The sequence below is a fragment of the Armigeres subalbatus genome, chromosome 2, assembly GCF_024139115.2.
Source record: "Armigeres subalbatus isolate Guangzhou_Male chromosome 2, GZ_Asu_2, whole genome shotgun sequence".
Classification (NCBI taxonomy): domain Eukaryota; kingdom Metazoa; phylum Arthropoda; class Insecta; order Diptera; family Culicidae; genus Armigeres; species Armigeres subalbatus.
The window spans coordinates 57,563,719-57,576,336 of record NC_085140.1 but is presented as its reverse complement, the minus strand read 5'-3'; the positions used below and the strand labels follow the sequence as shown (position 1 = coordinate 57,576,336).

The 12,618-nt window shown below is 40.6% G+C and overlaps 1 protein-coding gene across 2 annotated transcripts in view; it reads left to right on the top strand.

Annotated features, from left to right (window-relative positions):
• LOC134208685 (ecdysone-induced protein 74EF-like) overlaps positions 1-12,618 on the top strand; it is a 717,955-nt gene that overhangs the window by 331,366 nt on the left and 373,971 nt on the right. The window contains exon 6 of one of the 2 annotated variants that reach the window (XM_062684485.1): positions 11,435-11,538. The exons of the other annotated variant lie outside the window; for it this stretch is intronic. Within the exon in view, the coding sequence (XP_062540469.1) occupies positions 11,435-11,523 (89 nt within the window). The 3' untranslated portion in view covers positions 11,524-11,538. Of the gene's footprint in view, positions 1-11,434; positions 11,539-12,618 lie in introns of those variants that run through there. 2 annotated transcript variants of the gene reach the window in all.

Sequence of the window (12,618 nt, the reverse complement as noted above, 5' to 3'; positions counted from 1 at the left end):
CACATGTTATAGTTACAGTAACTCATATACAATCAAATTTGGTCACATTTGAATAGTTGCAGCAAAATAATGCGAATTCATACACATTAAGTCTTGCCAACCCGCCAACCCCGTAAAACAAGCGCTAGTTCTTGAAGCCACCGTTTGTTGGCGTGGCGCTAGTGCTGTTTATAAAGTTTAAAGCTCCGTTCATATTGTACCGATTGCATTTCGTGCGGGTATTCAACTATCCCAAAATGATCTAAAATGTAAATTTCAATAACTTAAGTTAAATTGGTATGTTTTCGTCTTTTATTCAGCGATAATGAATGTCAAAATTAAACTCATGTTCAGGTACGGTGCAGTCTATTTAACGTTTGGCTTCATGATGATGGTGGTCGCTGCGATGTCAAACGACACACCATCATCATGAATTGACTTTTCCCGGCCGAAATTTTTATTCTAGCGCCTATTTGAGGCTAACTTTCCCAAAGAACTCATATGTTTGACGCCTCTAAGTATTTTAATTTTTTTGAGATGTTGGTTTGGCTTGTGCCGTTTGATATTCTTCCAGTCATCGACAGTTGTTTTTTTGGAAAACTGTTGGAACCGCGTCTATTTCTAAGGATTTTTTTTTTTCTTTGCATTTGATCTGATTCAACTGGAATATCGCATTGTGGATAAAATTTTGCTTTTAACTCTACAATTTGTGTGTTGACAGAATAATAGTTTTTTTTAAGCATAATGGACTTAGCGTAAGATCAGGAGGTTAAAATAATTAACTATCGAGCTGCCAATTACCATGCACCGGAGATAAGTTATTTTTAGCTGAAGAGAAACCTAAATATATTGCCTGTATAGCAAATGTGTAACATTTGTATTTTTGTCGATTCTTAATCTTAAGAATTGTTTCCAAAGTGTCAGTTCTTTGAGCGGACTAAATGAAATCTGAAAGTTTGTTCTAGAAAACCCGAAAAACTGTTAAGATGTTTTGTAATATTGAGTGGAATGGCCGAATAACAGAAACACTGAAAAATTCTTTCGTCGCTATGCCGTGCACAGCTGGTTTCGTTACTAATTTGCACTCAAATAAAAAATGTCGCTACCAAAGATCACAAAAGATTATTTTTTGCCATTTTTGGAGATTTTTAGAAAGTTATTTAGATTTCCATACTAATACATCTATCATAAACTTAAACGTCCAATTTTGCAATAGCCAGCAAAAAAAATTGGACAGGAAAGGTCAATTGGTTTCCAGATTTTTTTTTTTCTATTTGCGAAAGTTTATCTACAAATAGAAAGATGCATTAGGAATTAAAGGCTTTCTAATGTTAATAAGCCCGTAGCCCACTCTTTGTCACAATGACAAATATTTTCAAGTTCAAATCAAACAGACAGGCAGACTTGACAAATATTTGTTATTGTGACAAAGACTGTGCGGATAACTTTTGCGCTAGGTGTATCTGAAATGAACGAATCAGTTATAGAGATAATTGCAATAAAGTTTTAAAACATATTTAAGATGGTGTGCTTTTTCCACCTTTTTTCGTTCAACAACAGCCTAAAATATAAAAAAACAGTTATTTTTTTATTTGAATTAAATCTGCCCTTGAGCGATATTGCCGCATGCGTCACTGTGTTCCATGCCTAAAGCCACAACTTGACAGCTAGCACCAAGTTTTCGGCTTCAATCGCATTGTATGCAGATGACAGCCGTTTCAGGGGGCTGGTAACCGTGGGTCTTATCGCTGAGCTACCGAAGGTCTGATCGAAATGATTGTAAGTCTGAAAAGATGGCAAAGCCAAGAATAAGAACTGTAATAATCTTATAGGATTATCTTTAGAGTAATAAGGTCAACAAGCAAGAAAAGATCCTGAAAATTTGAAATTGAGAATGCAAGCTTAGCAATTAACATCACCGAGAGAAAGCGTCACTATTCACTACGAACATATTACACATCTACCCTGTCATAGACCACCCCGAAATCGCCAGGCCTATTCGCCACTACAACTGTCTGCAAAGGGGAACTGCAACTAATTTAAATGTCATTCTACGTCCGCGCATTTTGTAACACCGATAAAAATTATCTAACAACAACGCTTATTATTACTACCTTCCACCATATAGGTAGGCACGGCTTACACACCTTCGGTGGCGTTGTTGTACATATACCTACTTTTCGATTGATGCAGTCGTCGTCGTCGTCGTAGTTGTTATTGTTCCTAACCACACCGACCGACTTATTTATAACCAATCAGTTTCAACTTGTTGCCGTGCGCTTTTGGGTCGCGTGCACCAAAGAAGGTTCCTTCCCCTTATGAGATCACGTGGGCAACCTTCTCTCGCTCAGAACCAAGAACACCGCAGACAGGTGCCACATAGGGGTGTCGGAACGTAACGCACGATTCCGCACTCCCATTCGCCGAGACGAGTGGTGCGGAGATTTATCTGCTTCAGAGGACTGGGGCCAATGACTATAGTGCGGAATTGGGACCATGTTGTCGGCGCACTGCGTCGATGACATTCCGTCCGTGACTGGCCGTATATGGGAGGGACATTCTGGGAGTACCGTCGGCTCGAACTGGGGAGGTCCGATCGTTACGGTTCGAATTGGTTGTGCTATTTGTATTGGAATAGCTTGAGTTAGACTAGTTTTGACATTTATTTGCATACTGAACAATAATGTCAATTGATTTCAATTTTGTCGATCAAATCTGTATGCTTAGGTCACAGGTGGTCAGAGTTAATTTTGAATTTCGAAGATATAACTGAGCACAATAATAACACGAAGAAGGATTGCTCCGGTTTGAGGTTTCTTCTTGTGACGTTTCAAAGTTCATTGTTTGAAACAAAATCATAAAAAAGTGATACATAAAGTGGAGGTCATATAGGTACTTCTCCAAACAATATATAAGGCGATATACTTTAACATCTTAAGTTGCATGATATACGATTTTGTGTTGACTGGGAAGTTTCTGTGCGAAAACGTGAAACTTCAATAAAAAGCCATACAGTCATATAACATACGGAATAGCGTTTTGGTAGATTATACTAGTCCAGAATTAGCGTCACAGTTTAAAGCATACATATGGTACAGTCTATGTGGATGATGCTACAACCACTGTTCTGATACACGGCCTTTTCAAAGACATCCCGCATATTAAAGTGACTTTGCTGGTCTAATTGGCAGCATCAGTTTGCACATAACATAGGATTATAGTAAGGTTTCGGACCCGTGCTCTAAATCTGGCAACGGTTATCCTTTCATTATCATAGGCTCCCACTTCATAAGTGTGTGCCTATAGGCGTTTAGTAGGAAGACAATTCCACAATGTCGGGGAGCGTGTTCACCTCGGAAACTAGAGTATAACAAAATTTGTCCCGACGGCATTCTGTGCTTTCCAAAGTTTGACCAACGGACTTCACTCAGTCCTAGGATCTCAAGTTTCATGCGGCGTGCGTCGTTGGCAAGTTGTACCAATTCACCCTGATGGGAACGATTAAAACGTTTCATTTTCATATTCGTGTTCGTTGTTTTGCGCTAAGAGTTGTTGCTGTAGAATCAGTTCGTATTATTTTATTGTCTGATTCTCGAACAAATTGATGTTTCGGGAACAGTAGGTTCTTGGCCCAAGGTTACCAATAGATTTGCGAACCCTCCGAAGGCTGCGTGGCTAGTGACGTGCAGCAGTTGAACCAGTTGATTCGAGACTTCTATGTATTGCACAGGCCTCTTAGGCCTTACTCCGACTTTTCGAATTTTTACTTGAAAAAAAAACTATGTTTTTTCACTAACTTCGGAGGGCAATGATCAATCGGTCCAATTTTAAATGATTATACATGCAACTACCGCATTCCGCGTCGTTTGCAACTTTTTCCAAGAAAATCGTGGAATGCCAAAAAGTGTGCTTCACGTTTTTGTTCACATATACACAAACAACACACACGAGCTAAGTCGAGTATATAACACTATGGGCCTCTGAGCGTTCTATCAAAAGTTTGGTTTTGGAGTGATCCTATAGCCTTCACGTATGCTTAGTATACGAGAAAGGCAAAAAAGGAAAATGGAAGAGGGACAAAAGAAAAAAAAAACACTATTGATGCACCTTTCTTGTGCATTGTGTTTGTTAGATTTTTTCAACAACTCTGTATTAAAACCTACCAAAACCTGTATGAGAACTGGGAATATGCGAAATTGGTAAATTTTTATACAAAATATGTAAGCTCACAAACACATATTGTTAAAAAAACTTGCAAGACCTCATATAATATTTGTGATAGAATCTAGCATTTTCGCATATGCCTCGTACTTATAAAGGCTTTGTTTGGTTCTTTAAAAATTCAAGTGAGATTTTCTCAGCGTTTTTTTTTTGTATGAAAATCGAAATTGAGCATTAACTTTTGATCCCAAAGTCCAATCTTACTAATTTTCAGAAGGAAACAATGGAAAACGAATCCCCGTCGAGTGCAACGTGCTGCAAGTAAATCAGTTCAAGATAAGTTTCTAAAACATGAGTGACTTTTATTTTGTGCACATACATACACACATGCACATGCGCACACACATACAGACATCATCTCAATTCGTTGAGCTGAGTCGATTGGTATATAACACTATGGGTCTTCGAGCCTTCTATCACAGAATCGTGTTTTGAGTGAAAATATAGCCTCAGTGTACGAGAAAGGCGAAAAAGGAGGAGTAATGAGAAAAAAGAAAAAAGGAAGTAAAAAGAAGGAAGTAGGAAGAATAATAAAGGAATCAATCAGGAGCTTAACTGAAGAAGGAAGAAAGGGAAGAAAGATTAAAAGGGAAGGAGGAAGAAGGATGAAAGAAGAAAGAAGATTGAAAAAAGACGAGCAAAGAAGGAAGCCGGAAAAAGGAAAAAGAAACAGGGGAGAAGAGAAAAGGAAAATTAGATGAAAAGTCCTTATTTCTGATCTTCAGTATTGTCCTACACTGTGTGCACAAAATTTGCACACATCTTTGATTTTACACCATCCAAACGATTATATAATCTTAATTCAGTAAGTGCAACTAATAGAAGGATATACTGGTCCAACAATGCTAAATCGCCTACAGTTTTTGAATCAATTGAATTTGGAAGGCAAAGTTAGAATGAAACTGCCATTACTTGATACTTGATACTTGATGGGCTACAGCTCTTCGATGAACCTACGCCGAATGGAGTATCCATCTCCACTGGACTTGCCCTCAGGTCCTCTTCAACTGCAAAAAGCCATCGTGTACGCGGCCTTCCATGAAGCCTGCGGCCTCTTCCGGGTTCTCTACTAAATATTATCTTCGCTTGACCTTCCGGCATACGAACAACGTGACCAGCCCACCGTAGTCTGCCGTGTTGTATAAGCTTAATAATATCCATCCACCACCACCACCACCACTAATGAACCCACGTTGATTGCCAGCGACCATGTACTTCGTTTTGCTGGTATTGATCGTGAGTCCAATCCTCGCTGTCTCCCTCTTAAAAGGCGCAAAAGCCTCTTCCACGGCACGGCGATCAATTCTGATAATATCGATATCGTCCGCAAATCCCAGGAGCATATGCGATTTTGTGATAATGGTACCGCTTCTTTGCACACCAGCTCTCCTAATCGCTCCCTCGAGCGCTATATTGAACAGTAGGTTCGAGAGTGCATCACCCTGCTTTAATCCATCTAAGGTAACAAATGACGTCGATATTTCATCCGCAACCCTTACACTTGATTTCGATCTGTCCAACGTTATACGAATCAGCCGTATCAGTTTCGCTGGAAAATCATGTTCAAGCATAATTTGCCATAATTCGTTTCGTTTCACTGAATCATACGCCGCCTTGAAATCAAAAAACAGATGATGTGTCTGCAAGTTGTACTCTCGGAATTTATCAAGGATTTGTCTCAGGGTAAACATTTGATCCGTCGTTGATCGGCCCTCACGAAAACCTGCTTGGTATTCGCCGACGAAGGACTCTTCAAGCGGTCTCAATCTGTTGAACAGAATACGGGACATAATTTTGTACGACGAATTAAGGAGGGTTATTCCTCGGTAATTCGCGCACTCCAGTCTGTGCCCTTTCTTAAAGAGAGGGCAAATGAGACCGTCCAACCAGCTAACATTAACTTCCATTAACCATGATAAAAATGTGTTTGGCATCTAACTTGAATATTCGATTAAAGGTTATAGAAAGCTTCCTCAGCGTGTCTGTTGTTATATTCCCAGAGATAATAAAATTCATTAGGCTGTTTCTTTTTTGGACAACTTTTTTTTTTCATAGCTCAGACAGAACGCGGGTTCAAGAGCGATAAACTAGACTTGTGTGCCGATTGAAATTTTATCGGCGGCGGCGTGATTGATCATTTCTGCCAGCAGCGGCGGCGTAGGTCGCCGTGGGCTAATTTTATGCTTAGGAGTTCCCTCGTAAGGTTATCCAGGAATTCCTTCGAGTGTTCCTCCAGGAATTCCTTCGAGTGTTCCTCCAGGAATTCCTCCGAAAGTTCCTCCAGGAATTCTTCCGGAAGTTCGTCCAGAAGTTTATCTGAAAGTTCCACCACAATTTCCTACGAAAGTTTCTTAAGGAATTCCTCCGGAATTTATTCCATGATTTCCTTCAGAAATTCGTTCAGACATTTTTCCGAAAGTTCGTCTAGCAATTCCTCCGGAAGCTCCTACAGCAATTCCCTCTGGTTGTTCCTCCAGGAGTTCCTTCGGAAGTTTCTCCAGAAATTTCTCCAGATGTTCCTCCAAAAATTTCGTTTATCTGAAAGTTTCTCCACGAATTCCTACGAAATTTTCTTAAGGATTTCCTCCGGATGTATTTCAGAATTTCCACCAGATTTTTTTTCGATAGTTCATCCCGAAATTCCTACGAAAGTTTGTCCAGTAATTCATCCTGAGGTTCCTCCTGAAATTCATCCGGAAGTTTCTCCTGGAATTCCGCCGGAAGTTGCTCCTGGAATGCTTCCGGAAGTACCTCCAGCAATTCCTCCTTTAGTTTCTCCAGGAATTCCTCCAGAAGTACCCTCCAAAAATTTCTCTGCAAGTTCTTCCAGCAACTCCTCCGGAAATTTCTCCAGGAGTTCCTCCGGAAGTTCCTCCAGGAATTCCTCAAGCAGTGCCTCTTAGAATTCCTCCGGAAGCTCCTTCCGCAATTCTTCCAGGAATTCCTCCGGAAGCTTTTCCAGCAATTCCTCCGGTAGCTCTTCTAAGAATTTCTTCAAAATTTCCTCCAGGGATTCCTCTGGAAGTTTCTCCAGCAGTTTTTCCAGCAATTACTCCAGATGTTCGTCCAGAAGTTTATCTGAAAGTTCCACCACGAATTCCTACGAAAGTTTCTTAAGGAATTCCTCCGGAATTTATTCCAGGATTTCCTCCAGAAATTTGTTCAGATATTTTTCCGAAAGTTCATCCCGAAATTCCTCCGAAAGTTCGTCCAGCAATTTCTCTAGAAGTTCCTCTAGCAATTCGTTCGGAAGTTCCTCCAAGACTTTTTCCAGGAGTTTTTCCGAAAGTTCCTCCAAAAATTTCTTCGGAAGATCATACAGAAACTTATCTGAAAATTCCCCCACTTCTTCTTCTTCTTCTTCGTTGGCATTACATCCCCCACTGGGACATTGCCGCCTCGCAGCTGTGTTCATTAAGCACTTCCACAGTTATTAACCGCGAGGTTTCTAAGCCAAGTTACCATTTCTGCATTCGTATATCATGAGGCTAGCACGATGATACTTTTATGCCCAGGGAAGTCGAGACAATTTCCAAGCCGAAAATTATCTAGACCGGCACCGGGAATCGAACCCAGCCACCCTCAGCATGGTCTTGCTTTGTAGCCGCGCATCTTACCGCACGGCTAAGGAGGGCCCACATTTCCTACGAAAGTTTTTTAAAGATTTCTTCCGGATGTTATTCCAGAATCTCCTCCAGAAATTTGTACAGGCATTTTTCCGAAAGTTCATCCCGAAATTCCTCCGAAAGTTTATCCAGCAATTCCACTGGAGGTTCCTTCAGAAATTCCTCCGGAAGCTCCTCCTGAAAATCCTCCGGTAGTTTCTCCAGGAATTCCTCCAGAACTTGCTCCTGGAATGCTTCCGGAAGTACCTCCAGCAATTCCTCCGTTAGTTTCTCCAGGAATTCCTCTGGAAGTTCCTACAGCAATTCCTCCGGCAGTTCTTACAGCAACTCCACCGTAAACTCCTCCAAAAATTCCTCTATTTGTTCCTCCAGAAATTCCTCCGATAGTTTCTCCAGCAATTTCTCCAGAAGTTCCCTCGGAAGTTTCTTCAGGAATTCTTCAAGAAGTTCTTTCTGAAATTCCTCCGGAAGCTCCTTCAGCAATTCCTCCGGTAGCTACTCCATGATTTTGTCCATAATTTCCTCCAGGAATTCCTGTGGAAGTTCCTCCAGCAACTCTTCCGGATGTTCCTCTGGAAGTTCCTCTAGCAATTCCTCCAGGAATTCCTCCGGTAGATCCTCTAGGAACTGCTCCGGAAGCTCATCCAAGACTTTCTCTGTAAACTTATCCAGGAATTTCTCCGGAAGTTCATCCAGAAACTTATCTGAAAATTCCTCCACAACTCCAGAAGTTATTCTAAGATTTCCTCCAGCATTTTTGTCAGAAATTTTTCCGAAATTTGATCCCGAAATTCCTCCGAAAGTTCGTCTAGAAATCGCTCCAGAATTTTCTCCGAGAAATTGTTCAGAAGCTTTGGCACATGAAATCGAAAATCACATGAGAACTCCATTTGATTATTTCACAGATGCAAAAACTAAAAAAAGTCAATTCGAGAAATCCCCTAAAATTCCTTTTGACTTTCAGAAGGAATTCTTTCATACCCATCTCCCATTCAGCTCCTGAGAATTCATCCAGGTATTTCCCCCAAAATTTCTCCAAGACTAGAAATTCGTTCAGAAATTCTTTAGAAGTTTCTTCAGGATTTCTTCTGTAAATTCTTAAAAGATTTCCTTCAGACATTTTTCTGGTTATTCCTATTGAAATTTTTACAACAATTTTTCCGAAAATTTCTCTGAAAACAACTTCGGTCATCCTTCTGAGAATCCAACCAGAACTTTCTCTAGAAATTGTTTAATGAAATATTCCCGATAATTCCCACGGGAACTTCTCCAGAAACGATTGAATTCATTTGACGATAGCAGTCTTAATAAGTGGCGTTTTCGCTCCGAAATCCGGCTAATCGAAATGCCGGAGCAAAAAAAAAACGTTTTTGATACTTTAAACGTTCAAACGTTTAAACGAAAGACTTTAATCTTAAAAGTACGACCCTCATATGGAAAATGACTACCCATCTCCAGAAATTACTGACGACATTTCACTAAAAAAAATCTCCAGGTACTATCCCCAACAGTTCTACAATTGTAGAAAAATCCGAAGGAGGTTCTGAAAGATGTCATGAAACAATTCCTGAAGTATTTAGTTGTACCAAAAGATGTCAATCTACTTTTTTTTTGCATGCCGAACTAGGCACCAGACATTCCTTATAAAAAAGCTGCTATGTATTTTGTCAAAAGCTGTTAAAAAACGCCGAATCAATTAGTCAATCAACTCCTCAAGACTCCTTAGTAACAATCTGCCAACAAAATTTCCACTGAGCGCAGCCACCTTCGTGAACCGAAAGGGCAACAAGTGTCCATCAAGGAAATTGCAAAATCTTTTCCACTATCTCCATCCTACGAAGCCTTCACCGTTGCCGTTTCAAAACGGTACAAAAGCTGTTCCACGATCGCCGTCTTCGTCATCGTCTTCAACGCCACATACCGCCCTATTCGCGTGGCTAACTTTGGCTTGTTTTCAAGTCGGGTCATATGTTGCAACCACCTCATGATGGTCCATTGTACTGCTTTTAATGATTTTGCATGTTCTCTCATTAATAAATATCGCGTAGTTCCTTTCCCTTCAACACAGCACTTCTCCTTCGCTGTTGTCCACGGTTTCGGAATGTGAATAAGCAAAAACGAAACAACTTATGACTTCCAGCAAGACAAGCGTGCTTCCCGCGCTGCTGCCCCGTGTCGCGTCGTCAGCCGGTTGACCTAGTGCCAATGAAGCCGAAAAAGTGAACCGGCGACAACGACAATCGATTATGAAATTTCTGCCCAGTTCTCCTCCGTTTTCGGGAAACTTGTTTCCAACTCGCCGTGCCAAGTTGTGATGAACGGTTGAAAGTTGGAAACAACGAATAGCTAACCACTCGGGGACCGCCAGCAGAGCAGAACCGGATGGATTAAACTCAAGGTCCCGAAACGGTGGTAGCTTTTAGCTGTTGCTAGATAGAACAGTGCTCTTCATCGAGAATGGTTCACCAAAAAACCAACGGCGCAATGCCGCAAACTGATTAGCTAGACAGAATGGCTACCGATTGATCGGATCGGAGCGAACTTTGGAGCGTGAAGTCGTGCGAAGCTAAACGTTCGCAATAAACCGCGCAGTAACGGTTCTGTTTGTAATTCTAGACGTGTTGGATTTCGGTTCTGAAGCAGTTAGCCCCGGCAATGCAGCGGACGGTTCTATATTGCGGGTCGACGAAGCCTGGGAAAGTTGAAGGCATTTAGCGAACTGGAAAACGGTGCAAATCAATGAAATATATTGATTTGTTGACAATGCGAAGGTATTGAACTTGCTTCCGGTTTAACATGGACGATGTAAAAAATAAATTCTTGATGCAATAACTCAGGAGGAATAAATTAATTTGTTGTTCTATACGAAACAGTTTACTATTCAATCAGAAACTTTTAATGTGATTAATGCATTATAGGATCTAATTGTTCTTAAAGTTTTATTGATTACGTTCGTATGTAGATCGAGGTTTCTTAAAATCGATTCGTCAGCTTGAATAATTTGATTAGTAAACACCAGCGGCTGTTGACGATGCAAGCACGTTACGCTTGAATACAAGCAGCGAGTTCACACTCAGATACGCAAGTTTATCCCACCCTAATCAATTTCATCTCAAAACAACTGTTCCACATTTCCCTTTTGTTACCCAAAGTATATACAAGTCACGTCCATGCCATATTTCAAAAGAGGGCCTTCCCGGTTTCGGTTTTCCCGCTTTGTTGCTTCATTTCCATCATTTGCTCACACAGGATGTCACCAAACCGGTGACGACAACAACTTTGACGGTGAAGATAATGCTGATGAGAGCGAACTGCCACCCGACACATGGGTGTTTCCTGTGAAGTACTTAAGCGTAAGGGTTAAGCGCAATTAAGCAGCTAATCATGTTAAGTCACCGAAAGATTAATGCAAGGAAGAGACGATTTGCCGTTAATGGGTTTTTGGTTTTTCTTGGGATGGTGCACTTCCAAGGCGTAACAATAACATATCCCTATTTCAAGGATTGCGTGACTTTTCATGTGAGAATTTTCCTGTGTTCTCTTTCCTGTGTTTGATGTGTGTGGGAAACCTCTAACCAACGAACATTCCTCTCTGTGTTCCATTTCAGGTAAGGTTTGTCGATTTGCAACTGCGTCGGTGGCTGTCGGTCCCCGGTCGGATCAAGTTAAGTCAATCAAAATTCCTGCTGCTCGTTAAAGTGACCATTCAAATTAACCAATGGCGACGGTGCACGTGAATGGAACCGAGTTCGACAAATGGTGATCGAAGCGAGATTAATTGGCGTTTAGACAATAGACATGAGCAGGGCGAGTTGAGCCTCCCGCTATTGCATCGGCGGCGGTAGCGAATCGAACTCTCAATATGAACGAACGTTCCACTGGGAACACGCTCACGTGTTCTGAAGTGAGCTGAAATGGACTTGCAGGCAGGCGTTGTTTGATGGAATCTGACTTTTTGACGGTTATTGGTTGAGTGGTTCAACGTTTGTCGATTACGGTGTATCATATTTTGTAGTGGTTATTAGTTTGATCCCGATGTTTAATCTTGATGTTTAATGAAACTCGTTTCTACACGTTCATTAGTTCATTACTATTCTAAACTTTTGGGAATTTTAAACATTTTTTTCTGATTCTAGGGTACTTACTTGTTTATTTCCCTTTTCCAACAGTTAGCAATTCAATCATTTCCTCAGTTTATCAACTTTGTTTACAATTTATGTTTTGTCCAGAAACCGTAGATCAAACAGCAATTCTTCTCCTCCTCCTCCTTCTTCTTCTTATTCTTATTCTTATATCTCCATTCCAACCGGAACATGGCTTGCTTTTCAACTTTAATATTCTATTTGCATTTCCTCAGTTGTTGATCGTAAGCTTTTATATGCCCACCACTGCAATCGTCAGCACCAGAGCTTAAAATATTCATCTTCATGAAGCAACTTCAGTCCGAATATTGACAAACATCGCATGAATATTCAAAACATAGAATGACATAGTCAGACGACTACTCCACGAACTCATTCATTCGACTGTCACTGAGTGTGTTTACTATGTGCAGAAAAACATAATTAGCATTGTTTATGTTGATGTTTACCGTCGAAAGTGCCTCGCGGATGAAAATCGGATTCAGTTCTATGTGATACATTACTTTACTCATTTGAAACATGCTCAGATTTCAGATAATTTATCAATTTGTAAAATGTGCATAAATATTCAATGACTAATATTCAACTGAATATTGACTGTCCAGAGCCGACTATGAATGTGTCGGAAGTGAACTGACAAATGAAGAAAA